The sequence below is a fragment of the Calcarisporiella thermophila genome, assembly GCF_041956535.1.
Source record: "Calcarisporiella thermophila strain CBS 279.70 unplaced genomic scaffold VTP21scaffold_2, whole genome shotgun sequence".
NCBI lineage: Eukaryota > Fungi > Calcarisporiellomycota > Calcarisporiellomycetes > Calcarisporiellales > Calcarisporiellaceae > Calcarisporiella > Calcarisporiella thermophila.
Window position 1 is genome coordinate 759,999 of NW_027192192.1, and position 25,879 is coordinate 785,877.

Below are 25,879 nucleotides of genomic sequence, written 5' to 3' on the forward strand. Positions count from 1 at the left end.
TAGAGAAACAGAAAAAAAAAAGTTTGTTTATCTTATTAAACATATAAAAGAGAGTGGACATAAATCTATATTTATCACCTCTAGTTTTCCTCCTCGCTGGGGCGCTCCCAGTGGCCAGGCTTCATCGCGTCCAGGATTAAGTCGTCAATATCAGCATTCTTCGCGTAGGCATAGGGCCGGTTCTCGACTCGGTCATCCTTGGTCGTCCTCATTCTTTCGCTCTCCAAGCCGGGATACTCTCCCATCTCCAACTTACGCAGTCTCTCCTCGCTAGCTTCCTCCTCATCCTCATGGAACGCTCTATGGTAGGTCTCTTTGGCCCTGTCGGCGGCGTACCCATCCTCGCCAAAGGTCATTCGTTGGTTGGATTGATACTCCATGTTCCTGTTCTCCTGGACGCTTGTGTCTTTAGCCTCGGCACGCTTTCGCATTACAGGGGCGGAGGTCATGGGGTGGATGTCGACCACTTTTTTACATCCTTTCTTTTTGAAGTCGATTCCTTTGGCCTTGACGTCCGGAGGCACGTAGCACACCTTCTTATCATCGACAAAGTAATTCTTATCCGCTTTACCGGCAGCGGCGGGCGTAGCCGCAGGGGTACCGCGGCGCCATTCCCTGTGTGGGTGGCTGACTTGCGAGGTGTCCTCTTGGGAAGAGCAAGAGACGACGGCAAGGGTGGCCATGATGCAGGTGAGAGTAAGCAGCTTCATGATACTAAACTTGAGTAGAGAAGAGGGGGGAGATGGGCTTGGGTATAGATCAAAGCGGGTATGCGTGTTTGGCAAAAATTAATGGAAACAAGAGGATGATGGGTGAGAGAGGGAAGTGGGGTGGAGATTGTATTTTGTGTGTTTACAAGCACGCGTGTTCCAGAGCTGGAACGTCAGAAAAAATGTGTCTTTAAAGAGAGCGCATTCGACCTTGCGTAGGACATTTTGGTAGGTCCAGGAATGCCCTGTCTCATTGGTCGGTTTAAGATACGCTCGGGCTGATCAGCACGGAGTATGAATCAGGCAAGGGAAATTAGATCGAGAAAAATGTGTTACTCCCTCCCCTTTCCTCGTTAAAGACCAGCTTTGCATAATGCTTTCCAAGGGAACCGCTGAGTTTGAAGCGGCTTGAAAAATATCGATCAGTATGACTAAATGTTTCTTGGCCGTCATGGAATGCGAGGTTTCCGATTTGCTTGCCTCGACCAAAACCCCTCTAACTGCAGCCGAATTAATCTGAGACCCTTTAAGAAGACCACTTTGGGCGACTCGCCGAGCAAGAAGACGGAGGCCTGCCAGCATTGCTCGTGCAAATATGCACGGAAAAATCCGCAAGTCGTGTGTTGGAAACCAGTATAGGATTTCGGAATCCCAAAGAAAGTCATCCCTGATCCATTTGGATATTTGTGGTAATATGAATAACAGCAAAATGCAAAGGGGTGGAGTTGGTATGTCTTTTGCTCAACTTTAAGATCATCAGTGGGCGACTGTCAAGCCATCGTTAATGCTCCTTCGTAATCTGAACACTTGTGAATAAAATCTCCATTCCTAGGGGGGGGGGGAGGCGGGAGGAAACCCATTCGGGGCTTTCCTACCCTTGTTTGACTCCAATACATGAGAAATCTGCTCTGCCCTCCCCCCATCCCCCCCCCTCCCCTCCCCTTATTTTGCCTATTACCTGCCACACGTCACCCTTTCCGTTTCTCAATTATTTCTAATGCGCCCTCTTTTGACTCCTTTTCATGAGCCAAAGGGGATCGTTAGTGCTCTCAGCAACATGACTGCGGCCCACACGTTTTACCTGGGTTTTTCACCCGACCTTGGCCAGGGGATTGACTTGAAGAATTTTTCTATATCGCGCCGGACACCCAGGGGAAAAAGTACAACCTCCCTAGTCCCAGGGGCACATCAATCAGATAGATCTGCACCTCAAACATAAAAGTTTTGCCCCATCAAATACAGTGGTTTCTTTCATGCAAACACTTCGGCTTTGCCCATTCCGCTTTCACCTTCCCCCCCTCCCCTCTTTCGATTCCCCCCTCCGCCTCTCCAACCAACACCCCCCTTTTTTTAACAAACATAAATCGCGACCATTCAGCCGAAACACATAAACGACCTCATTGAAACAGGCGATCATAACTGCACCGTCCTTGGGTTGCCCTTGTATTGAAATTGGTCTTGCTTGCTCCACCCCGGATTTGAGGCCTCTACCATAACAATAAATAGGCTTCCAAAAAATATTTTTTAGGGGGAGATTCCCTTTCCATTATTTGTTTTTTCATTCCTCTGCTTCTGTTTCTTTTCTCCTTTCGTCTCTTTGTTTGTTTATCTAAAGTCATTGTCCTGCACTCTTGATGATTAATGGACAATAGCGTGACGTCGCTAGTAGCTGTAAAAAGATACTCGGTCTCATTATAGTTCAAATCCTTTCGCGAAATCTCCATGGACACTTCTTCAACGGGCAGCGTAAAGGCAGCCAGGGGCAAAGCTTCTAACGGGAAAAAGAGGCAGCGAAGTGGGCAGCGTGGGGAGAGCCAGGCAAAGCTGTTCCGGTGCACCTATCCCAACTGCAACATGGCTTTCACTCGAAACGAGCACCTCGCGAGACACGCTCGAAAGCACACCGGAGAGGTAAGCCTTCTTCTGTTCAGCATCCTAGAGTGGGCTGCTCAATTGCGCCCTCTCGCTCCTCTCTCGCCCTCTCTCGCCCTCTCTCTAACCCCTATTTCTATGACCCTTTTCTCCCCGTAGAAACCTTTCAGGTGCATTGTGCCGAATTGCTCCCGTATGTTCAGCCGATTCGATAACATGATGCAGCACACCGCAATCCACTACCGCACTCGGCCCAAGTCCATCTCAGCACGAGGCCAAAAGCAGAAGCCCCTTTCGGCGTCCCCTCCCAAGGCAGACCCCCGGCCCGAGATCTCGCCGAAAAAGACCCGCGCCTACTCCGAGATAACCCTCCCCGCCCCCTTTTCTTCCGACTCCTCCCGTCTTCCCTCGTTTTCCCCCGCGGCTCGAGATTCCGCCCACCGCCCAATATCGCTCACCAATTTACCTCCCCCCTCATTGCGCCGGTACCCCCCCGCCCCTCTCACCGCTCCCATTCTTGGCAACCCCTCCCCACTCCCATCGACCTACCCGACCCAGGCTGCGCCTAATTTTCCTCCCCCGAGCTTTGCTCGGTTACGTTCTCACTCTGTCGGATCCACCCTCTTCCCTCCTCCGCCGCAGACCAACGCGTGGACCGGTAAAGAGCAGTTTCGCCGCCTTTCGGTTGCTGAGCTGTGCAATCCCATAGAAGATGACGAGGTCCCCTCCGCGCGATCCAATTCGTTAACCGCGGACGAGATCGAAGCACTGCAAGGCTTCAGCAAGTTTCGCACCGTCTCCATCACTCACGACTCCGAGATGAGCTGGGCTCCTCAGCACCGAGATCAAGAGGGAAAACTTAAAGGCGTCAACGTCATTTTCGATTCAGCATGGCCTCCCTCCGCTCATATATCACCTCCCCTCACGGAAAATGCAAGAAACGTTCGGCTACCTTTTCCAGAGATGGCATGCCATATGTAATTTCAATTCTTCCAGCGAAGAGCCGTACTTCATCTTTGTCCTCGAAAACCTCACTTTCATACAAAAAAAAGTACTAAAAATATCAAGCAGTATTAAAGTCCGTATAGATTATTTATCGCCGCTTCAATTGTATTGTTCCCTCGCTTTCCTAATCTCACTCTCACGAATAAAAATAATTATTTATTCACTAGAGTTGCTCTTCATGGGGCCCGTGTTTTTTTATTCAGTCTCATCTATGCTTAAAGCTCACCAACATATTGTTGCCATTTTCATCCGTAGCGCGATTTAGTATTGATCGAGCCCCATTTCCTCTAAAATAGGTTGCGTCTGCCACAACCTTCTTTGTAGTAAGAGCACATCTCTGCGTTAAAACTACAATCCATCCAAGACGACCCTGACTCTATCTATGCAATCTTTCCTTTCAAGCCTTCTTCTGCCTCCATCTCAGGGGGGACTCCTTTTATTGGAATTGAATATCAAAGAACAGTCGCTGCAGCCACTAATTCAAGGGGATGTCCACTTTGTCGATTTTCGGGATTGTGTCGGTGAAAATCCCGAAAAATGCGGATACAGTAGCTAATCTATTTAAACTTTTTTGTTGTTACTATTGCCGCTCTTCCTTGCTTCCCTTTTTCTTCGCAACTAAGGGCTGCAGAGGAGCTTTCCAACTCCAAGCTTCATAAAAAATTCAAGCTCATCCTAAGAATTCACCCATATATTATTGCGCATTATTCCAAAGAAAAAATATATATTACAGGCGTAGACATCAACCAACGGTAAACCATCATCAGAATATTAGGATTAATCTAGGTGGATGATTTTATATAGAATGTGGGCCACACGGAATGCCGAGAAAATAGAGTGAGAAGTGAAAACGGAAATTATATGCCTAATGCGTACATTAAGGGAGGACGAGGAAACCGTAACGGAATCGGTAACTCATGCAATGCAACGAACTCCAAGAGAGGGACTATGGCTGCAGAAATAAAAGGCACAATTAAGCCCCTCTGGTTCAAATTTAAGTATTCAATGGGTAACTACTCTGCTCATCACCAAGGGGGCAATATTTTCTGTACAATTGGGGGATCCTGTAATAGCCTGGACACTCCGGGCCGCCTTCAGCTGACGTTCCTGCTGCTGAAGCCTTGCAAGATCCATATGCAAAGCTTTTATTTCGGTTTCCAGCTTTTTCTATAAACACAGCAGAGTTGAGTTGTTTGGGCTCAGAAACCGAGCTAACTGGTATATCAAAGTACCTTTTCGATGATGAACTGGAGATAAACGGCGCGAGGCTGGGTGGAAAAGGATGCAAAATCTCTTGTTAGTACGTTCGATCTTACTTTTGCATCTTGGTCACAGTAGCTAACATACTATCTGATCCATGGTTTGTGTGTTTTGTCGGTAGTGTGAAGTAGGACGAGGGGGTCTTGGAAACGCAGACGGAAGAGCGCGTTGGATGGGTGAGAAAAGAGTGGAAAGGGGCGCAGATAGAGGGTGCGCAAGAGTAAAGAGGGAAGAGTGAAGGAGCGGATTTTCTAAGGAGAACAAAAACGCTCAAAATCAATGTCTTATATACTGGCGGGAAAAGGGGGGGGGGTCATGTTCAATATGCAAAAATAAGCTTTCTGGGTGCACACTTTTACAGAACAACGGTATCGCTTCTATATTTGCATGAAGATTGACAGAAGAATCGACTCTTTCGGAAATAATGGAGACATTTTTTTCATAATGTTGCAGATTAATATTGGTTCCTCTACCGTGAAGTCAATGCCAGCGTTATTAATCCTTCATTGCCGCAGATCCTCCCCACCTCTCCCCCTCCTCCCCTCCACCCTATCCCTCAAATGAAACAGGTCGATTTTGGCCACTCTCCCTTGCATACTCTCCAAATCCACAACTCGGGTTTGCTGCGCCGCTTCGTCTTTTATATCAACAAATTTTTGTGCTGTTATTTATCGGTATTCTTGTTTCTTGTTACTGGAAAAGATCAACAGTATTTGCATCCAATGTCATCTCGTCAAGGTAACTTCCCTCATCCGATGTTGCAAAATCCGAAAACTCACCTCGCCTCCCTCGTTTGATTTTCCTTTTTTATCTCGATGAAGGCGGCAAAGCGAAGCCTCTCAAGGCCCCTAAGAAGCAGCAAAAGGATCTTGATGAAGCCGACTTAGAGTTCAAGCGCAAGCAGAAGGAGGAGCAGCAGAAGATCAGGGAATTGCAAGCCAAAGCCGCCGGCAAAGGTCCACTTCTCGGTGGTGGAATCAAGAAGAGTGGAAAGAAATAAACTAATGTTCTTTTTCTTTCATAATTCTGAAGATGATGTGAACTCTATTGTATTATATCAATCACTTTTAGTAAACAAATTTGGACCCATTCCGATAAGATGTGGAGCCAATGTCAGAGATTATCCGGAATGGAAGCAAACCACTCTAGAGCACAGCAGAAACCGGGTCATAGTTATAGGACATATGAAACAGCCAGACTGATACATTAATTCTCAGTGGAGATATACAAAGCAGGGGGGCAGAAGCCCACTGCAGTTGAGGGCGACTAGTTGGAGCCCCTTTTACGGCCTTGTTCGCTAATGTCAGTTCGGCACCTAGGCGATATGTATTTGCACCTAGGTCCTCCAAACCATCGGGGGTGGATACCTAATTCATCGCCAATAGCGAGATCGAGCAGTTTCTGGCGCCGTAAAATCGCGGTGGACTGCTCAATGCGTGCCTCCTTGGCAAGCATTGTATTATGCCGTTGCAAGAGAAGCCCTTTGCTTTCCACACTGCATAACTGCACTGTCTCAAGTGCGGAATCGGGAAAAACCGAAGTGCTACCGATTGCCCCCCCGCGCGCATGTCAGTTGTGGCGACACACCGGCCATTTCGTTTGCGGAGGAGTGTTTCCCCCACGAAGACAAGGATCAGGTGAGCTCATTTAAAGGATCACAGGAGCGGCGTCTTGCCTCCATTCTAGGACAAGTCTTGCGTTATATTCGAGCTCATCCCATGACGCCCTTATCCTATCTTGGTCGCTGCGAAGCACACCCTCCGCGATTGCCGTCCCTGAATTCTGGCGGCTTACTAGTGTGCTCAAGCAAGCGTCCGATTTGTTCACGCGGCCACCAAGTCTTGCCAGCTACTTTTTCAATAGCACAGCTCAACTATGGCTTGCTAATATTTCGCCGCTACTGATGTGTGTGTCGTGCCTATTCATCAAGCATCCTATCTCAAAGAACATGATGTATTCGTCGTATTAGTTGACCCATCTCTGAATGGCGAATCGCTGCGACAAGTCGAGCGAACGGCCGACAGGGATTGTTTGGAAATTAGATCATTCTTGAGCGAGATGGCGAAGGGTTCTGAGGGGTTAACGACTTTGGAGCGAAGAGCACAGAATTCGAAGTATCGCTAGCAAGCAGGTAAAGCACATGGGTTTGCGGCTTGCACTGGATGAAGAGCTGGCACAAAGAATGGAAAAGAAAGTGTCCTTCATATTGCCCGCAGACGAACCGATGCATGCACCTTAAAATGAAAAACCGTGTGCAGGTTGGACAGTGCACAAGTGTCTGTTCCACGGATGAGAATCGCGTGGATCCTCGCGCTCATGTTGATGATGGGCGAAAGGAGAGGCGGCTACCTTGGCCTCTTCGGCCTTAGAGCAAGAAGGGCGGCGCCAGGGCAAGCGCGAAGCTGTATGGATTTCAGGAATTAATTTCTGTAGCATGATTCCCCTCAAATGTGGTATAATAGGAAAAGCGATCTTTTTTTAGGTGTACCACACAGCTTTTCATTCGCCGGGGAACCTACACCGAATAAACTTTTTTTTGCTCTCCTTTCCAAACAGCTTCTGTCGCTCTCTTTGCAAAGCTACCCTTTCCGCTCGTTGGTTTTTCATACTCCCTGCCCGCCTTTCTTTCTCTGATTCTTTCCTTCTTTCCCCTTTCCTTCCTTCCGGCCATTGCCACTAACCGGCTTTCGAGTGACGCTGCAACAACGGCATCCAGAATTGTCGACTTCATACCCCAAGTGTTGAATTAGCTGCCTGTTGTTTTATTTTCATCGCATCGGTTTTTCCTGGCCCGATAACCCCTTCGAATCGTACGCTGTGGCCATCTGCGAACTAGCCGGGTACTCAGCTATTCATCCATCTTTGCACTTGGCGCACGCCTAACGCTAACAACCGCGTGTGTCACGCTACCTTATATTTATTATTAGTCTACATTTCTAGAGGTTAGAGATTACCATCATCTACCCAGTTTGGATAATTTAGAAGCGAACATGAGCAATATGGCGCTGGACGCTACCAAAATTAACGATATTAATAATGTGGATGAATTAAGCCGACCATCATCAGTCTCCACAAGCGGATCGAATTCGGCCCGTAATTCGGGCACTAGCGTGTCCTCTTTCGCCTCTGCGATGGATACTGATCGCACTCAACCTCCAACACTTAACGTGAAATTGGAACGCGCACCGGGGATAGCCCCACCCGATACAGAGCTCAAGGACATCCCTCTAGATGACGTGGGACTCTCCCCCCCTACCCAGTCCTCCAAGGCCTCCCACCGCAACTCTTGGGCAGGAGGTCTTTATGTCTCGCTTCCAGAAGATACGTTTTCTGCCGGGCCTGCCGAGTTGTCCCCAGATCAACCCAAGCCCCGCCCTGCCTCTTTCATCGAACGTGCGCGTGAATCTATGATATTCTCCTTCTCATTCTCGCGCTCGCGCTCCGATAGTCACGACTCAGACGATTCCCCGCAGACGGAGCAAGGATTTTCGCCCACATCGATGTGGCCTCCCGCGGGCTATATCGAATCCCCTCCCCCAACCCCCGCACTGGAAACACCCGAATCGGTCATTGTCACCGAGGTGGATACGGACCAGGATATGGGCCGTGAGACCATTGACTGGGGTACCTGCTTCACCGACTTCACTGAACTATACTGACCAAGGAGCTAATCAACTCTACTTTTCCATTGTAGAATTTTGGGGTCGCTTGGCTTCCGATTTCGAAGCAATTGCGAAACAAGAACCGGGCAAGCTCCAACAGGCCTACTGGTCCGGTGTTCCTCCAATGTTGCGCGGGATGTTTTGGCAGCTCTTCACGCAGAGTAAAGATTCTCACCTTGAATCATCCTACGGTGAGCTGCTCAAACGGTCGTGTCCATGTGAAAAGCTAATTGCAGTGGACGTGGAGAATTCCAATTGCTGGTACGCTCGGGCCAAGTCCATCGGCCAGGAAAGCATCTTCAACGTAGTGAGGGCCTATTTGATTCAAGATGAAGACTTCGGTTATACCGAGCAACTCTGTTCTATTGCAGCCACCTTGCTCCTTAACGTTCGTAGAATATCATGTATGCTAGCGTCATTTTAAAGCAACTTACCCTGACTGCGTTTGTTTAGATGCCCGAAGAAGAGGCCTTCTGCTTACTAACACGGCTTATGCAAGGCGATCTCCGTGGCATCATGAGGCCAGAGAGTGAAGAGCTTGAAGTGTGTCTGTATCAACTCGAGCGGCTGCTGGAAGAGCACGTTCCATTTGTTTACCGCCACCTGGCACGACAGGGGCTGAAGCCAGCTGAATATGCCTCCGGGTGGTTCACCTCCTACTTCTCGAGCAATTTATCCGGTGACATGTTACAGCGATTATGGGACATATTTTTGGTGGAAGGGCTTCCCGGGGTGTTCAAGTTCGCGATGGCACTCCTTAAACAAGCCCAAAACCAGATTCTAAATTTACGCGGTGAGGCACTGAAGGAGTTCATGCTGACCAAGTTGTTGGAGACGGAATGGGTAATTACGCTTTTTTTTTTCGTCAATGGCATCGAATCTAACTCTTTTTTTCTCGGGGGGACGTGATAACAGGATATCGAACCAGTTTTACATAATGCAATGTCTTTTCCAATCACAGAAAAGCTACTCAAAAAGTTACACCGCGACTATAAAATCGGACTTCATCGCTCAGCCGAAGCACTCATTCGCGATAATAAGCGGCTGGAGCGTTCGCTGGCGACGCTTACCCACCAAAACGAAGTGACCCATCGAGAGCTTGCAGACACCATGGCGCAGGTCGCTGAGGTGACTCGAGAGCGAGACGAATTGGCCAAGAAAAACGCCGAGCTAGAACAGAGACTGGCGACCATGGAAGCCCTGTTAGTGGAAACTCGCATGAAGTATGCCCTCTGTGAGGATGAGCGGGAAACGTTATACCAAAAACTCAACGCAATGCGCAAGACGCTTGTATGAGCCCCCTTCTACCATCACCTCCATCTCCTCCCTCCATCTCTCCATCATCACATCTTATTGTATCCGCCTCCTAACTTATTCCTATTTGGCTTATTTTTATTTCACTCTTCTATTACCCTCTTGATAATATGCTATACTAGTAGTGCTCTATTTATTGCAGACATTCCCTCCTTTGTGATCTACCATTCATTTATATTTTCGCTAATTAAGCTTGAGAAGAATACCGACAAGAGAGCGGGGGAGTATTATCAACTTGAATAAAAATACACAATAACATAAAAGTGGACGGGGATATCCTTTGGTACGGTTCAATGGCGATCTACCATTTCACGGCGAGTCCGCTGGGAGCCTCCTGTTCGAGGGCCCGGTACTGTGTCCGAAGCATCCGATGCGCCTTGTGGGTAGAACTGCCGCCTAGCCATTCCCTGTACAAGCAGGGGGAACGAAAAGGGGAATTAGCTTCAAAAAGCACCTGGAAATCAACTCTGCACCAAGTACTTACTCATAGAGCTGGCCTATGGCCCCATTTTCCTCGGGGCTGGCTCCGGGAACACTTCTATAAATCGCATCCACTTGGGCCACCCAGTCCTTGGCTGGCACTTGCTCCGGCGGCTTGAGTTGGCCCCCCCCGTTGATGCAACCAGACGGGCAAGCCATTACCTCGACGTAATCATACGCCGACGCCCTGCCTGTCTTCATCTTCCGGATGACGTTCTGGATGTTGCGGAAACCATATGCGGCAGCAAAGCGTAGTAATGGCTGCCCATCTCGCTCCAGTGTTACCTCTCGAAAATCAGCATTGCGCACAGTGCGAATCGTAACTCCACCCTCCTCCCGAGTGGCATCCACCCCCTCTATATGGAAGAGCTCCCGTGCAGCGTAGGCTAGAATGAATTCCAGGTAACCACCAGAAGGATTGCCTGGGGTGCCAAGAAGCAGAGCCTCCTGTGTGTTCGGGTCCGAGCAAACCTTTGAAAAGCTAATAGGAACAAAAATAATAAAGAGATTGCAATTAGTATTCTGGTATCCACTATTCCATCCACTTGAAAGTGCAGCATAGTCAGAGCACATACCCATCCAATCCGACTTCTTCACACATTGCTAGATCCACTTGCTGCTCCTCCAGCATCTTTTCCAGTTCGCCTGTGGTTATCACGCAGTCCACTTCTCGAGTATCAAAGTCGCTATTGTAAAAATCTTCTCGCGACGCCTCCAATTTTTTGTCATAACATGGCATCACACATACATGATATATCTGATTTGGCCTATTGAAGTGTATGTGGAGAAGAGAAGAAAGTGAAAGAAAGAGAAAGAAAGTTAATAACCGGGCCAAGGGGGTTCGAGCTGAGCGGAGATGGCCCTACCTTAGCCCAAGCTGACCCGCCAAGTAATCTTTCACCAGAGAGCCCATAATTTGCTGTGGCGATTTGGTGCGGCTGATGTAGGGTAGAACGTAACCATGGGTTTTCTCTGCGTAACAAATCCAGCCCGGACATGCCGATGCCAGCATCGGGAGTGCAGACTCGGGATCCAACTCGGCCTCCTCTTTGGCCCTAGCCGTACGATTTGCTCTCCTTGAAGAGCGCTGGGGCCGAGAGAGACCATCGTCCAAATCCATGGTGACCTCCGAGGTCTGCTTGGCGCCGCGATTTTTGCGATAGCGATCCACGAATTCTCGTGCGCTCTCCACTAGCGAAAAGTCCCTAGAAAAGGATGTATCGAGCACATAGTGTACTCCCAACTGTTTGAGGAACCAGGTGAGACGGCGAGCGACTTGCTGTGGGGAAAGTCGATGCCTGGCAGCGATTGAGGCGCGGGATTGAGGACTGATCGAAATAACTACGGTGGATATATCATTTGATCGGCCCTCCTGCGTCAAACAACATGATCATAAATGAGAATGCAACAGGCTAAATAAAGGATCAAATCGACAATACCTCGAAAGCTAGTCTATTATTCTGCAAGATCTTGTATAGCTCTTCATGCGATTGCATCGACACCAATACACTTTCCGCCGAAGTAATACACCCACTAAAGAATCCACAGTTAAGGATCCCTTCAACCCATGGAAATATCAGCAGCAACTTACCTGCATGCAAGACAGTCGTTCAATGTGATACTCGCAGTCTCTAATCTTGTTTGGCCACCATCCTGTGAAACCTCATAATATGTGCCGGCGTTGTCTATTTGAATTGATGTCTATTAAAGAGAGAAAAGAGAGAGCTCTGCTTAGGACTCATGCAGTAAGATTGACATGATCATGAATTATACCATTGGATCACCATCTTTTCTTGTTTTTTTAACCTCTACAGGCTTTATGCATGCCTGCGATGGAGCAATATAATCATTAAGATCGGTCAAAATGAGGCCGCTTGAAAAAGCCATAATGTCGATCTATTTTGAAATTTCGCTTCTGTGTAGTTTCGAAGTGATTAAAATACTTTTACACATATTACTAATTGGTTATGATTTAAGAATAGGCGGAAATTTTCCAAGTAGTTTAATAACTATGACATCCCAATTATTGATACCGCTTGAATGCATAAGTGATTCAAAAGATGTAAGTCTCCTTTGAATTTTTATTTTTATTTCATCGAACGGGTTTATCGAAAAATTATAGTAATAAGGTTAAAAGCCAAGGTTCGAGAATCAGGTTTACCGTGGAGGTTAGTAGAGTTGAGGAGTTATAAGGAAGAGATATAAAGAGGGAGAACTGTGGCTTGGGGGCTTCTTCATACCAATGATATTGGTTGCGGTACAAAGAACACGAGATGCTAGGAAGTACCAAAGTTACTTGGGAGCCTGTGCTCGGTTTCAATTTTTGTTCTGTTTTTCGGTAAATACTGCTCCGAGTCGCAGTGAAAGGCCAAAAAAAGAACCGGTGCTCCACGTCCCACTGCCTTTGAGGGAAACAATGCTGGTATTGTACCTAGCCGTGTTTCGCCAAGTAGAGTCGATGAGAAAATATTAATTCAAAGCAGACACCTAAAACTGTAAGGGGTGCAATAAGAGAAATAAAAGGTGCGAGGATGTAAAATAGAGTTCTCAATCCATCTTTCCAAGAGAAGGGGACGGAGAAGAGAGAAGTTTACGTGAGTAGGGAAAGGAATCGAAGATTTTCCACGCATGAATTACTGGAGGGCCCATGACTCGCCCCTATAGCCAGCGACCTTTAGTAGAGGAGAGCTGCTCTTGTATCTCAGATTATAGCTCCATTCGAATAATTTGGTAGGTCTTCTTGGCGAAAAGGTCCTTTTTCGATGGTGGCATGGTACTGCTTAGAACTTTAAATAGAATGGTTAAAAATAAAAGCGGCTCGGTTGTGAAACAAATGGCTACGCAGTATAAATTTTGCTTCTATACTCACTCTATTATCCATTCTATAAAAGAAAAGCGTTTCCCCACTTCAAGTCGCTCTATATTCTCCCCCCTCCCTTCATCTTTTCCTTTCGGTCGTCTTCGCCTTTGACAAAATGCGTTCCCTTAGCTCTTTGGCCGTTATTTGCGTTGCTGCGCTTTCAGCTTTTGTGTCCGCTGAGCCCATGGTCCCCAAATCTGGCGCCGGTATCATTACGAAGTGCTCCGTCCCCGGAACCTTCGCCATCACCTTTGACGACGGACCAAGCGAATTCTCTGCTGGACTTCTTGAATATCTTAACAGCAACAACCTTACCGCCACGTAAGTAGTATTGACTCTAGAGTGTCTTTCCTTGAGAAGTTATTTATCCTAATCTTCTCTTCCGCAGATTTTTCGTCAACGTAAATACAACAGAGAAAAAAGAATATAGCCTCTCATATTAATTCTACCAAAAAAAAAAAATAGGGTAACAACTACGGCAACATTCTTGACTATGCTGACCACGTCAGGAACGTCTTCCACTCTGGCCATTTGATTGCCTCTCACACCTACTCCCATGCCGATCTCTCCACCTTGTCTGCCGAGGGCATTAAGAAGGAGATGACGCAGTTAGAAGATGCCCTTGTGGAGATTATTGGCGTGAAGCCCAAGTACGTATCTTTGAGCCTGGACTTATTGTGTTGACTCTAAAACCATTAAACTCGGTTTTTATAGGTATATGCGCCCACCCTATGGAAATGTCAATGACAACACCGTGAAGACCCTCAACAGCCTTGGCTATACTGTGGTCAACTGGGATGTGGATTCAAATGATGTATGCTTTTTAAAATTGCACAAAGAGAGTTGAACTGAAATAACCCCCTCTCCTCAATAGTGGGATGTGAAGAACTTCGAGAAGGAGAAGGAGAACTATAAGCAGGCCTTGAAAGGGGCCAACCCCAAATCTGACGGTCATATGTAAGAGGAATATATTCGGCAACAGTCGTTTCTAAATGCTAACATTATATTGTGGGCACCAAAAACAGCTCTCTCCAGCACGATACTTCGGAGATCACCACCAAGCAACTTGGTCCTTGGGCATTCCAATACGCTAAGCAACTTGGTTACAAGACTGTGACCGTAGCCGAGTGCCTTGGCGAGAACGATCCTAAGCAGTGGTACCGCAAGTAAACGGAACTCTCGACAATTTCACCCCTATAGATTAAGACTATCTATTTAAACCTTATACCAACCACTAAATGTTGTACCTGACCATCTCTGTGCGCCTCTAATTGAAAATTTTTTAGTTACTAGTTTTAAATTACCTCAAATCCTTAATTGATAATGTGTTTCCTCACTCGTAGAAACAAATTCCTATTAGATACTTATGGAACTAAATGAATGAACAAAAAAAAAGTGTGGGATAGATAGCCATATCACACGTCTTATTATACCACTAAATATATATATATAACGATGTTTCCTTCATATAGCGCCAGAATGAAACAATCGAAATAGCAAGATTTCATATTGATCCTTCTCTTAAGGCTGGTTACATCATTCTAATAAATAATACAGAATGCAGAGTTTTTCCGAGTTCACCAACTCCATTGCATCAAGTTGAAGAATTAGAATAGAGATAAGAGTGCTCTGTATTCTTTCTGGGATGTGCAAAGTAACCACGGGTGATTCGTTTTAATCAACCTCTTCGCGCGCAGCTTTATCGGTTTTAGAGCTCTTGGGATACTTTAATGATTCGGTTGTAAGAGTTGTTGGGTTGAAACCGCAAAGTGGTACAAATTGACCGAGGGTATTAAAATTTGGGCGCTTTTAAACCTCCTTCACGTGCATGTAGCTTAACAAAATTCCCCCGCAATCTATTTCTACGTGTTCTTCTATTTTTCTTTCTCTGAGAATTTCGAACGGAGCTTGCATTTGTAATTACCTAAAGAATGGAGCTTACCTACACTGATCCCTCCAAATTTGCTGCAGTAAGTGTGGTCGTTATGCTACTCATGAACATTCTCAATTGATAAACTGGAATTCGGCGACTAGATTCACCAGACCCTTACCAGCACCTTCCTCTCTGGTCTCACCCGAGAGCTGGCCTGGCGTAAATCCCAACTCCAAGAGATTTATCGCATGATTGATGAAAATGAAACCGCGTTGTGTGAAGCGTTGAACAAAGACTTGCGAAGATCCCTGCACGAATCCATACTCTCCGAGATTGTGCCAACAAAAAATGAGGCTGCCAATGTTTGCAAAAACTTGGATTCATGGGCGAGCATTGAGCGTATATCGACTCCGTTGGCTTACAAGCTAGACTGGTGCCAAATCCATAGGCACCCCAAGGGTACGCTTACTTTGGGAATCTCGCGGAAAATTTCTACCCTAACACTCTTGTTTTCTAAGGTGTTGTACTCTTGGTCGGACCTTGGAACTACCCCCTCAACCTTATTATTATTCCTCTTATTGGAGCTATTGCCGCTGGGAATTGCGTCTTGATCAAGGTATGATAGGATGTAGTTCTGAGAGGGCATCTCTTCTTTTATCATTGGCATATTAACCATCTGCAAAGCCTTCCGAAATCTCTACCCATGTTAGCGCACTCCTCACGCATTTGATAGAGAAATACCTCGATCCCTCCGCGATTCGCGTCGTGAATGGCGGCCCCACGGAAATGACAGAGCTTCTACGCTTTAAATTTGATCACATCTTTTACACGGGCAATTCCACGGTTGGCAGAATTATCATGCGAGCCGCTGCTGAGCATCTGACGCCTGTCACCCTTGAGCTTGGTGGCAAATGTCCGGTTTATGTGTCCAAAGATGCAGATATTAATATCGCCGCCCGTCGCATTGCTTGGGGAAAGTTCTTCAACTCAGGACAGAGCTGCATCGCCCCCGACTACATTCTTTGCGACAAAGAGGTTGAGGCACCTTTGGTTGAAGCTCTGGGACGAGCATTGGATGGCTTCTTTGGTGGTGAACCCAAACAAGCCAGCAAAGATTACGCGCGAGTAATTAATGAGCGCCATTGGGATCGCATTGCGGAATTGCTTGAGAAATCAAATGGCCGAGTGGTAATTGGAGGGGAGAAGGATCGGAATGATTTGTTCATCTCGCCTACTGTGGTGATTGATGTTCAGCCCGACGATAAGGTAGCTTCTATGGGCCTTCTTCCCCCGTCACATTCCTTGATTAAACTCCATATTGTATGAATAGTTGATGAGCGAAGAAATTTTTGGACCACTATTGCCCATTGTCTCCGTCACAGGGCTACAAGAAGCCATCACATTTATTTCCTCTCGGTAAGAAAACAGAAACAGGGATATATTTATGCGATATTAAACCACTCATCTTATGATCACCCCGCCCTCTACAGTGAATCACCGCTTGCAATTTACATCTTTAGCAAAAGCCAAACCATTGCCGATCAAATTGAAAAGAATACCCGTGCTGGCGGAGTGTTGGTAAATGACTGTCTTACCCACTTCACGATTCACTCATTGCCGTTTGGCGGCACTGGATCCTCCGGATTTGGCAAGTATCATGGCCGACACTCTTTCGAAGAATTCTCTCACCACCAAGCGTATATGAATCGTGGATATTCTTTGCCCGTTGAATTTAGCAACAGTCTGCGTTACCCGCCCTATTCGGATGGAAAACTTTCGTAAATATCTCTGTTGATAACGTGACATGAGAAGGAACATGGATGCTAACTGCTTGATACCTTTTTTTATAGGCTGATCAAAATGGCTGTTGCTGAGAAGCTTAAACTGGGCAAAAGGCCTGTAAGTAAGCTGTAGTCGTAGGACACACTTGTATTGCTACTATCTATTTTATAACATTTCGGTGTATGTAAAGTAATTTAGTTGAAAATCACTCGATATATAAACTGTTCGATACTTTTTTGCTCAGTATACGACCTGTATCTGTATTTCAATGCTGCTTATCGTCTTGGAAATTATACGAAATACCTTCCTAAAAAAATGTTTAAATCAAAATAATTAGCGATTAAAAAAAAAAAATCTAAATTCGTAATTTAGAAAACCTTTGAGGTATTGGATATAAAATAAAATTCCCAAAAAAAGGATGCCGGATCCCGGGATCGAACCGGGTACCTTAAGATCTTCAGTCTTACGCTCTCCCAGATGAGCTAACCCGGCTAACTACGCCTATTGCTGTATGCTGAAAAATTTGTCTCAAATAAATATATAAATACGATATTTTACCTTGAAACTCTTTTTTTTATTTTTTCTATTATTGGGGGAGGGTTAGTGTAGTGGACTATCCCTGGTATGCCGACGAGAACGGCGTGGGTTCGAATCCCACTTCCCCCACCAGCACTTACTCTTAGTTTGTGACTGCTGTCCACTTGTTCAGAAATTGAGTCTTCATTATTGAAAAGATCGCTCCTACGAAAAGTACAAAGCTTACATCGGTTTCACGTACAGGCTATTCACGACAACTACGATACACGCATATCGATTGAACACCTATCTATCAAGGACCTATATCTCGTTATGTTAAGTCCATTGACATTAACTTCATGTAATATATGGAAATTAAATAAAAGTTTCCATTGATTGATCAAAAAAATTATTTTTTCTATTATTTCTAATGATATACATTATATATATAAGAGATAAAGAGAATATTTATTAAATAAAAAAAGCGACAATGTCGCAATGTTTCTTGTTTTTTCACGAATACATGAGATTCTGCATCCAGACTAGTATGGTGTTGATACTCTTCTACAACAGTACAAGTAATCCTCTGCCAAGAAAGAAGGTCTCCACTAGGTGATTTAAATTTGATGTGATTAGTATTATGTTGATCATTAGTAGATTTATACCAATGCTTGGCGAATTTTTGAAAAGAGAAAAATATTGTCGTTTTGTCACTGGATACAAGGAAGAGTATATGCAATGTTACTAATAGCTCGCATTTGATCGTTAGAGCTTTTTTTTTCTATTGGCTTCGTCATATTTACAAACAAGCTTTTGTCTCTTTGACCTTTCAATTCGAGAGTTGTCTAATTCCCAATATCCAACAATAAAGCCTTATTCTGATATTCTAGTTAACTTTTACGGGTGGTGAGGGACGTCTTATATTTCGTCTATATTTAGGCTTGCGCACTTTTAAGGTCATTATGAAAATTATCACCACAAAAAGCTACTAGAGTTTCCCTTTGAAGAGATACGGATGCCCTGCATGAAAAGTATTTCCCACGTTGTGCACAACACATTGGCAAGCACTGGGAAAGATAGGAGAGCAATCGGTACTTCGCAACATTGCTGCGGCCCAGCGTCAATCGGCCTACAACCCAATGTTTTTCATTTGCTTATGTAATAATAATTCAAGAGAATCTATATGAATAGCTGAATATGCTCGTACTTTGTGATAGAGAATTTCCCCAGAATTATTGGGGATTATTAGAGTTGATGTGCACACTCTTTTTAGAGTTTTTGACTCATTCTTTTCAACACATTTCTATCGATCATTCTGCCTAAGAATATCCGTCGCAACTTGATATATGGCAAAGAGGTATAAATATTGCATTAAGGCCTCCATTTAAAAAGGCAAAGTAAAGTATATTCATTAAAACCTGCCAATTTGCCTGAAGACTAAGTCATTACCAAAGAAAATATTTTTCAGAGAAACTCCATAAAATATAATACGCTCTTAATAAAAGAGCTCCAATTATTTCAATCACCTCACTCATTGAGATTTCATTGACAAACATAAACACCAAACGTAAGCTAGGTTGCCAGAAAAGTTGAATCATAGGGCCACTAATATAGATAACAATTGTTGTAGTTATTATGATTTAATAATCAGAGAAAGCTTCTTTTTATCAAAAATCTTGATATGATAATCGTCCAAGAATGGCTTGGAGATTCATATATGGAGACACAGCTACGAAAAGTGAACAGTACTCATTAAATGTACAATCTAATATGATTTCGGCAAACACTATTTTTCCTTCCTATAAAATTCGTTCACATTTACTGTGCTCTGCTTTCGCGTCTGTGATAGCTGGGACAGCTTCTTCCTTGGATACCATTTTTCCTAATTTTTTTTTCCTTCTCTATTTTTCTTTATTAGTGTACAAATGCTACTTGCTTCTATTTTTTACATTTTTGCTCTATTTATCTCTGTAGCCTCGGCTCTCAACCTTGAAGAAGGGCAACTACCGAAGAAGGCAGAGGTGTACTATAAATGCGTGAAGCCAGGAACATTTGCTATTACATTCGATGACGGTCCTTTCGAATATGGCAGAGGACTTTTGGAATGGTATTATTTCCTTACATTGTGTCATGCATTGAGAATATAACTAATAATTTACTGCTTTCAACTAGGCTCAACAAAAATAAGCTGAAAGCAACGTATGACATGCTCTTTGATTGAAGTGTGTACCTATTACCTATTTACCGTTAACATGCTATTCCCGTATTTTATCAGGTTCTTTTACAATGGTGAAGGTTGGGGTAAAATTGAAAATTACAAAGATCACGTAAGACGTGTGTTTGCTTCTGGACATCTCATCGGATCACACACCTGGTCACATAAGGACCTCACCAAGTTAAACGAAACTGAAGCCAAGGAGGAAATGACGAAACTCGAAAATGCTTTCAAGGAGATAATTGGAGTCAGACCCAAGTACGCGCTTGCAATCCACAGGACTTGCTTTTTTCTTCCTTGCACTCTCTAAATTTTCCTCTTCTTTGCTGCTAAGGTATATGCGCCCTCCTTTCGGCAGTACGGATGAAAAGACGCTTCAACTTCTTGGTGAACTCGGCTATTACGTTATTAACTGGAACGTAGATAGCATGGACGTAAGGCTTATTAATTAAAACCACTAGATGAACTTTTTTCATTTGTTTTCTCTGTAGTGGTTATATAATGATTTAGCAAAGGAGCAAGAGCAATACCGGAAAGCATTGAACGGCACTGATCCCAAAAAAGAAGGTCACATGTAAGACTAAATAACTTAACTTCTCTTCACTCAAGATCATTTATTATTATCTCATTTTCAAAACAGCTCCCTTCAACATGAAGTCTATAAAACTACAGTTGATGATCTTGCTCCTTGGGTCTACAAATATGTAAAAGAGCTTGGCTATAAACCCGTTACCGTTGCTGAATGCCTTGGTCACTGTAACCCAAGAAATTGGTAAGATGATTATAAAGAGTAAATTTATCCATTTTTAATTGAAAATATCGTATTTTGCATTTCAAGGTATCGCAAATGATATTAGAACAAATCCTTATTCAAATGACCTCAATGACGGCAGTATATAATTTTCCTGGCAATGTAATGCACTTACAACTGCTATCTATAAAAATATATATGTACTCAGTATGCTTTGCACTGCAAGAAATCGACAAATATCCGAAAAGCATCAAAAGAATCAAGATATCGCTACCTACATTATCCTTTAAAGAAAACTTATATATGTATACATAGTAAAATATTTTTACTCATATCTATCATCGGGCACAGAGTTTCATTGGTTCGATAGCACCTATATGTCCACCAAACATAGTATTAGCCTGGTGAGAGAAGAAAAGAGTTTGTATATATCAGCTTTGTGTTATATCCATAGCATAACAATAATGTATTTTTTTATTTTGCATTGGCGAGCAAAGATATAGTGCTATAAAACACGATAGTGATACCCTTTTCTACTGCTGCATCTGCTTCAAGGAATATACCGTATGTGACTATCCTCCTGTAATAGTTTGATTAGTTATTTAAATCATCATGCACTGATGACAAAAAATAAGCGGCTTGTCTGGCTTCTCGCATATTAAAAGGAAAAACAAACAGAAAACCATGAAAAGAGTAACACGGTTGTCCTTAAAACTTCATCACTTGCCTTTCCATTCCTTTTTTTAAATTGTCTCTCCTTTACATCTTACATCTTCCCCTCTTCGACATCCTTACCCCTCTTCGACTCGATTATTATGCTAACATGTACTGAATCTCCCCCTTCACATTCCCTTTTGCCACCGTTTTCGATACCCGACTCTCAAGTTATGTGTGGCACACGCCTCGACCATAATACACGCCGTCCTCTTAAAAATCCTGTTGGGAAACCGTTTCAACCTCCAGAATATAAACTGAGGAAGCAGACTGTCCTGCATCATCAAAGGAGAATGTCCTCTGCCTCCTTACCAACAGGTGCTCATGCACCAAAGAGAGCGTCCATGAAACAAGATATGTTCCCAATAGCTCAGTTTCTCTCAAGTATTGAGCCACCGGTGCGTGAGAGTCTTGTATTACGTGCGGTTACTTTTTTGAAGACCCCGTTGGTGAATAATGCGCCCTATGTACGAAAAGTCGCGTTTTTAGAGCGCAAAGGGCTTACATCTCGAGAGATCGAGCTTGCCCTTAAACAAGTTATGATTGAAATGCCATCTGAGGTATTGCAAACTTATATTTTTGACGCCAAATGAATCCTTCTCATGGCTTTATGACTTTGTAGACGCCTTTAGAGTATACCCCTCCCCCTGCCGTGCCAGCGAGAACTTACTCACTGGCTGAACGTCGGCTTCATCCTTTTCCACAACGCGCAATCATCACATCATCTAGCATCCCGCAGATTTCTTCCATCAGACCTTGGAAGCGTTTTGTGCTCACCTTGCTCTTAACGGGAACTTTGTTCGCTACTGTCATCCGCCTTATGAAGGTGAGTCTTTTACACCATAGCAAGATAGTCATTGAGGCGGTATTTATTCCACTTCTACCATATTAGAAACTTGTCTTGCCCTATATGTATTTGTTCACAAGGCGATGCAATTCCCTTTCGAAACTTCGAGCATTGCTTCCTACTCTACCTAAACTCTCCAATACTATCCTTCAACCTGTAATGAAATCATCTTTATGTGCCGAGACTCCACGGGAAGATGTCAGACCAGCTTCCAACTTAAATGATAAGATTCCCTCACCAATCAAGCAGCAAAAGCCCTCCCCCATTTCATTCTTGCAACATCTACCCATATTTGGCGGGAAAAATGGTTTTTCTTTTGTGACCTCGGCTGTGGAAGCCCTTGATCAAGCTGCTTTTGACACCTGTCTCTACCCAGGGGCCTTTCGAGCGTTGACCATCAAATAGTCGCGTAAACTATAATATCCCGAGTTTCATCCAAGGGTATTCTTTATTATTAGAGAGGGAGAGAGCATAATAATAATCATACCTATTCTTATCTCCCTTGCATCTCTTCCCCCTCTCGTCCATTTCCCGGTTTATTTTAAATATCCAATATTTCTCTTGTTGGCCATATTTTATTTTATTTCAATTCATGCTCTTTGGATCAATTGAATGAATTGTGCATAATGCCTTAATTTAACCGTAGCAGTCTTAACATTTGAGGTGAATATACTCTGGAAAACACAAACATGGATTCTATTCTACAAATGATAATTATAGTGGCCTCTCGGATTTTTTGAGAGGTGCAAAGAGAAGTTCCATCCGCTTTGGAGCTAGTAATCCGATGGTCGACTCCACAAGATAAGGCTGAGGCAGGTGCTCTGTATCCTTTGGTATTTTAATCTTGAAATTCCGTAACAAATGAGCTAATACAATCCTCTGCTCCATTAAGGACATCGTTTTCCCTAAACAGATGCGGGGTCCCCCGCCAAACCCAGCCCAAGCAAAGGGCGGTCGGGACTTTTCATTAGCCGGAGTGAAGCGCTCCGGATTAAAATGATCTGGATCGGGCCAAAAATGCTTGTTATGATGCAAAGCATAGATATCAGCTGTGATAAGAGTTCCAGCTGGGAGAAGGTGGCGGCCAAATCTCTCTTCAGCTAGGAGTTGACGAATGGCCACGGTGAACGCCGGGGGACTTTCAAATAGAATTTTACTAAGGAAAAAGGGTTCTATGATTTATGGTCGTGACGTAGATACAAGGCTCACCATATCCTCATATTTTCCTTGACTACTTGGGTCAGATAGGTGAGTTGTTGTTGCTTTTCTCTTGAAATTTCTTCATTTCCAATTTTCTCTAGGACTTCATCCCGTACCCTCCGCTGCACATCCTATAGTTAACAACATGTGCTGGTAAGCATAATGGAGTATTATGTAAGTATATTAATTTCTACTTCATGAATCGCAAGGTGGTAAAGGCAAGTAGAGAGTGCAGTGGCAGTTGTGTCGTGCTAGTGATAAGAAAAAACCATGAGAATACACAAATACCTTCATATTTAATTGTACTCACCCCGGCAAGGATAAAAGCCATCATGTTATTCTAATTTATTTTAAAAAGAATATAGAATGAGTATTTTAACGATATTTGTGGGAATATATATATTGATTGATAGACAATACTCTTAGCTCTTCATCTGATAATCTCATATTCCCCTCTGCTTCATTTGCTTTGATCATTCGTGTCAAGAGATCCTCTTGTTGATTATATTCAGTCCCGGATTCAGCTATAACTTGTCGTTTTTTTCGCACAACCTCAAGGACTAGCATATCAAAGAGAGCGATGCTCTGACAAGTCAAAAAATTGCTCTAGCCAGGGGAACATGAAGAAATAAGGATTGGATATCATAGAGACGAGATAATCCCAGGTAGTAATGAACAGATTCCTCGGGTTTTCTAGAGACTTCGAGACACCATTAGTATTATGGTTTATCAGATTGAAATATGAGCTGCTAACATCAAAATCATAATCAAAGGCGATTGATCCAAGTATATCCAATGTGAGCCTTTCAGTATCGACAAGGTTAATACGGTAGTTCTTTAAGTCAGAGCAATAAATATTCCTCGCCTTTTGAGCACCGATACCATCTCTATTTTTGGGCTATTTTTCCTAATATAATTCTCCAAGTCTACAGCTTTTTGATTGAAGACATGAGTAGATAGAAAATGAAAAGCGGGCTGTGAAATGCGCCTATGTTTCTTCCAACGATCATGCTTGGCAAAGATTATACTTTCACTAAATAACTTTTCAACGAATGAACCCGGTCTAAAATGATATAATCAGAATAAAAATTGACAGGAGAAATTTCCAGCTACCTACCGATTCTCATGGAGGGTTGCCTTGTCGATATTTGAGCTTTGAAATACAATGCGTACATATTCTGGATCTGATACGAAGACTATCCATCTACCACCAATTTTCACCTTTATTCCATTGCATCCTTATTTGAGTTCATATTTCAGAAAATGGAATAATTTCTTGGTTATTACCCTCATTATTCCCTCTTTAGCCCCTATTGCATAAAAGCGACGTGCTCGGCTCTGGTAGGAGCCAATTCCAGAGACAATAATTATAACATCAAGTATGGATGCTGCTGGAACTGTTTCGATACCACCAGATGCCCCTTTCTTCAGAATCCGGAGCAATGTATAGAAAATCGGGGCAATTATAAGAATGCACATAAATAGTGGGCTATCTTTCCATTGCAACCGAACAATGCAAATATTTGTAAAGCTCATATACTCCATTTTGTTTGATCCAAATGAATTAGCTAGAGTTACATTCAAAGCGGCCATTAACTAGAGCCACATTTCTTTGGCGTCTTTTATATATCTTACTTTTGTGCCGGTGGCACCATTAAGCCAAAATCACGATGCATGAAATTAACGAGCTAAGATTTTTTTTCAGCTAAGATCGCTATAAATAACTATCTCTATTTAAATAAATATCACAACCAGAAATACAATAAAAAATTAATAAAATAGAGTATGTATAGATTATGGTAGCCTAGCAAAGTATAAAGTATCAAACTAAGCTGGGAAAAAGCGGATCGTTGCATCGGCAAAGGGATTTGAGCAAAAAAGGTTAAGGAGAGTAAGAAACATAAGGAGTGGAATGGGTAATTTTAAGGAGAGGAATGGGAAGTAAAAAAATAGCTATCAAAATAAGCAACATAGCCTTGGGGTACACGCGGAAGTAGTAGAATGCGATGAAACGCAGGGAAGTGGCGACGTAACGTGGATGGATTAAGAAACTAACTAATTAGCGATATTAGCAGAAGCATTATTCAAAGACTATTAGGATATATCTCGTAGGTATTATGGCGCGAAATTAGTGCCGATGGTATTGGTTAAGCGTTGAAGTGAAGGGGTCGACATTGCCAGCGTTGGTGGCAATCCAGTCATCGGGTGATCCACGGCGTCTCCTACGAATGAATTTGGTCGCAACAAAAGCAACCGCAATAATACCAATCACAGAACCGGCGACAGCACCACCGATGACAAGTGATCTACTGTTATCAGTAGAATCTTTGGTGGTTGCACCTTCCAAACCAGCGGTTGGGACAGGGGTCCCCAAACTAGATGCAAAATTTTGTATTGTGCTGCTAAATTCAAAGGGTGTAGTTGAAATTCCGGAGAGAGAAGTATAGGATATGGGACTTTGTGTGGTCTTCGTGGTCGGAGAGGGGATGATCGTTGTGGTAGTTGGTGTAATAGTAGTTGTTGGTTTTAGAGTAGGAGTGATGACTATTGTAGTGGTAGTTTCAGGGTTGATCGGTAATGGGTCTTTCTCTCCACCCTTTGGAGGCTCTTTCTTTTCACCCTCTTTTCCTGGCGGTACAGGGGGTTTTACCACTCCACCGTTATCTCCACCTTTCCCTCCACCGTTGTCTCCACCTTTCCCTCCACCGTTGTCTCCACCTTTCCCTCCACCGTTGTCTCCACCTTTCCCTCCACCGTTGTCTCCACCTTTCCCTCCACCGTTGTCCTCCTACCTTTCCCTCCACCGTTGTCTCCTACC

The 25,879-nt window shown here is 44.0% G+C and overlaps 14 protein-coding genes and 2 non-coding genes across 16 annotated transcripts; 9 read left to right on the top strand and 7 right to left on the bottom strand.

The window, feature by feature from the left end:
* Window positions 1-80: 80 nt before the first annotated feature.
* VTP21DRAFT_4398 (uncharacterized protein) lies at window positions 81-710 on the bottom strand (the record flags this gene model as incomplete). Its single annotated transcript, XM_069394804.1, has 1 exon — window positions 81-710. One exon carries the CDS (start codon window positions 708-710, stop codon window positions 81-83), a length of 630 nt encoding a protein of 209 aa, XP_069256006.1.
* Window positions 711-2,432: 1,722 nt separating this feature from the next.
* Window positions 2,433-3,563, top strand: VTP21DRAFT_4399 (uncharacterized protein; the record flags this gene model as incomplete). The annotated part of the gene is made up of 2 exons (XM_069394805.1): window positions 2,433-2,621; window positions 2,742-3,563. 2 exons carry the CDS (start codon window positions 2,433-2,435, stop codon window positions 3,561-3,563), a joined length of 1,011 nt encoding a protein of 336 aa, XP_069256007.1.
* A 1,026-nt stretch (window positions 3,564-4,589) lies between these two features.
* VTP21DRAFT_4400 (uncharacterized protein) lies at window positions 4,590-4,946 on the bottom strand (the record flags this gene model as incomplete). Its single annotated transcript, XM_069394808.1, has 3 exons — window positions 4,590-4,754; window positions 4,820-4,855; window positions 4,935-4,946. The coding sequence occupies 3 exons, from the start codon at window positions 4,944-4,946 to the stop codon at window positions 4,590-4,592; spliced, it is 213 nt and encodes a 70-aa protein (XP_069256008.1).
* Window positions 4,947-5,569: 623 nt separating this feature from the next.
* VTP21DRAFT_4401 (uncharacterized protein) lies at window positions 5,570-5,847 on the top strand (the record flags this gene model as incomplete). The annotated part of the gene is made up of 2 exons (XM_069394809.1): window positions 5,570-5,585; window positions 5,669-5,847. 2 exons carry the CDS (start codon window positions 5,570-5,572, stop codon window positions 5,845-5,847), a joined length of 195 nt encoding a protein of 64 aa, XP_069256009.1.
* Window positions 5,848-6,147: 300 nt separating this feature from the next.
* Window positions 6,148-6,816, top strand: VTP21DRAFT_4402 (uncharacterized protein; the record flags this gene model as incomplete). The annotated part of the gene is made up of 3 exons (XM_069394810.1): window positions 6,148-6,294; window positions 6,366-6,484; window positions 6,534-6,816. The coding sequence occupies 3 exons, from the start codon at window positions 6,148-6,150 to the stop codon at window positions 6,814-6,816; spliced, it is 549 nt and encodes a 182-aa protein (XP_069256010.1).
* Window positions 6,817-6,885: 69 nt separating this feature from the next.
* On the bottom strand, window positions 6,886-7,283 carry VTP21DRAFT_4403 (uncharacterized protein; the record flags this gene model as incomplete). The annotated part of the gene is made up of 2 exons (XM_069394811.1): window positions 6,886-7,125; window positions 7,197-7,283. The coding sequence occupies 2 exons, from the start codon at window positions 7,281-7,283 to the stop codon at window positions 6,886-6,888; spliced, it is 327 nt and encodes a 108-aa protein (XP_069256011.1).
* A 554-nt stretch (window positions 7,284-7,837) lies between these two features.
* On the top strand, window positions 7,838-9,805 carry VTP21DRAFT_4404 (uncharacterized protein; the record flags this gene model as incomplete). The annotated part of the gene is made up of 4 exons (XM_069394812.1): window positions 7,838-8,471; window positions 8,542-8,897; window positions 8,963-9,352; window positions 9,425-9,805. 4 exons carry the CDS (start codon window positions 7,838-7,840, stop codon window positions 9,803-9,805), a joined length of 1,761 nt encoding a protein of 586 aa, XP_069256012.1.
* Window positions 9,806-10,124: 319 nt separating this feature from the next.
* Window positions 10,125-12,190, bottom strand: VTP21DRAFT_4405 (uncharacterized protein; the record flags this gene model as incomplete). The annotated part of the gene is made up of 7 exons (XM_069394813.1): window positions 10,125-10,230; window positions 10,308-10,784; window positions 10,879-11,070; window positions 11,170-11,675; window positions 11,743-11,836; window positions 11,895-12,004; window positions 12,077-12,190. 7 exons carry the CDS (start codon window positions 12,188-12,190, stop codon window positions 10,125-10,127), a joined length of 1,599 nt encoding a protein of 532 aa, XP_069256013.1.
* A 1,088-nt stretch (window positions 12,191-13,278) lies between these two features.
* On the top strand, window positions 13,279-14,333 carry VTP21DRAFT_4406 (uncharacterized protein; the record flags this gene model as incomplete). Its single annotated transcript, XM_069394814.1, has 6 exons — window positions 13,279-13,484; window positions 13,552-13,564; window positions 13,629-13,813; window positions 13,878-13,977; window positions 14,038-14,120; window positions 14,189-14,333. The coding sequence occupies 6 exons, from the start codon at window positions 13,279-13,281 to the stop codon at window positions 14,331-14,333; spliced, it is 732 nt and encodes a 243-aa protein (XP_069256014.1).
* Window positions 14,334-15,094: 761 nt separating this feature from the next.
* VTP21DRAFT_4407 (uncharacterized protein) lies at window positions 15,095-16,950 on the top strand (the record flags this gene model as incomplete). Its single annotated transcript, XM_069394815.1, has 7 exons — window positions 15,095-15,133; window positions 15,198-15,495; window positions 15,555-15,652; window positions 15,721-16,302; window positions 16,367-16,452; window positions 16,527-16,814; window positions 16,887-16,950. 7 exons carry the CDS (start codon window positions 15,095-15,097, stop codon window positions 16,948-16,950), a joined length of 1,455 nt encoding a protein of 484 aa, XP_069256015.1.
* A 287-nt stretch (window positions 16,951-17,237) lies between these two features.
* VTP21DRAFT_t15 lies at window positions 17,238-17,310 on the bottom strand. The gene has a single exon. It is a non-coding gene; the product is annotated as a tRNA-Phe (tRNA).
* A 101-nt stretch (window positions 17,311-17,411) lies between these two features.
* VTP21DRAFT_t11 lies at window positions 17,412-17,484 on the top strand. The gene has a single exon. It is a non-coding gene; the product is annotated as a tRNA-Ser (tRNA).
* Window positions 17,485-19,259: 1,775 nt separating this feature from the next.
* VTP21DRAFT_4408 (uncharacterized protein) lies at window positions 19,260-20,590 on the top strand (the record flags this gene model as incomplete). The annotated part of the gene is made up of 7 exons (XM_069394816.1): window positions 19,260-19,441; window positions 19,507-19,533; window positions 19,610-19,807; window positions 19,884-19,983; window positions 20,041-20,123; window positions 20,190-20,321; window positions 20,509-20,590. 7 exons carry the CDS (start codon window positions 19,260-19,262, stop codon window positions 20,588-20,590), a joined length of 804 nt encoding a protein of 267 aa, XP_069256016.1.
* A 597-nt stretch (window positions 20,591-21,187) lies between these two features.
* Window positions 21,188-22,266, top strand: VTP21DRAFT_4409 (uncharacterized protein; the record flags this gene model as incomplete). Its single annotated transcript, XM_069394817.1, has 3 exons — window positions 21,188-21,574; window positions 21,637-21,840; window positions 21,907-22,266. The coding sequence occupies 3 exons, from the start codon at window positions 21,188-21,190 to the stop codon at window positions 22,264-22,266; spliced, it is 951 nt and encodes a 316-aa protein (XP_069256017.1).
* Window positions 22,267-22,575: 309 nt separating this feature from the next.
* VTP21DRAFT_4410 (uncharacterized protein) lies at window positions 22,576-24,917 on the bottom strand (the record flags this gene model as incomplete). Its single annotated transcript, XM_069394819.1, has 7 exons — window positions 22,576-22,999; window positions 23,071-23,192; window positions 23,256-23,312; window positions 23,372-23,401; window positions 23,482-23,667; window positions 24,349-24,550; window positions 24,814-24,917. The coding sequence occupies 7 exons, from the start codon at window positions 24,915-24,917 to the stop codon at window positions 22,576-22,578; spliced, it is 1,125 nt and encodes a 374-aa protein (XP_069256018.1).
* Window positions 24,918-25,189: 272 nt separating this feature from the next.
* On the bottom strand, window positions 25,190-25,849 carry VTP21DRAFT_4411 (uncharacterized protein; the record flags this gene model as incomplete). Its single annotated transcript, XM_069394820.1, has 1 exon — window positions 25,190-25,849. A coding segment is annotated over one exon (660 nt), but the record flags the coding sequence as incomplete, so codon positions are not given.
* Between the last annotated feature and the right edge of the window lie 30 nt (window positions 25,850-25,879).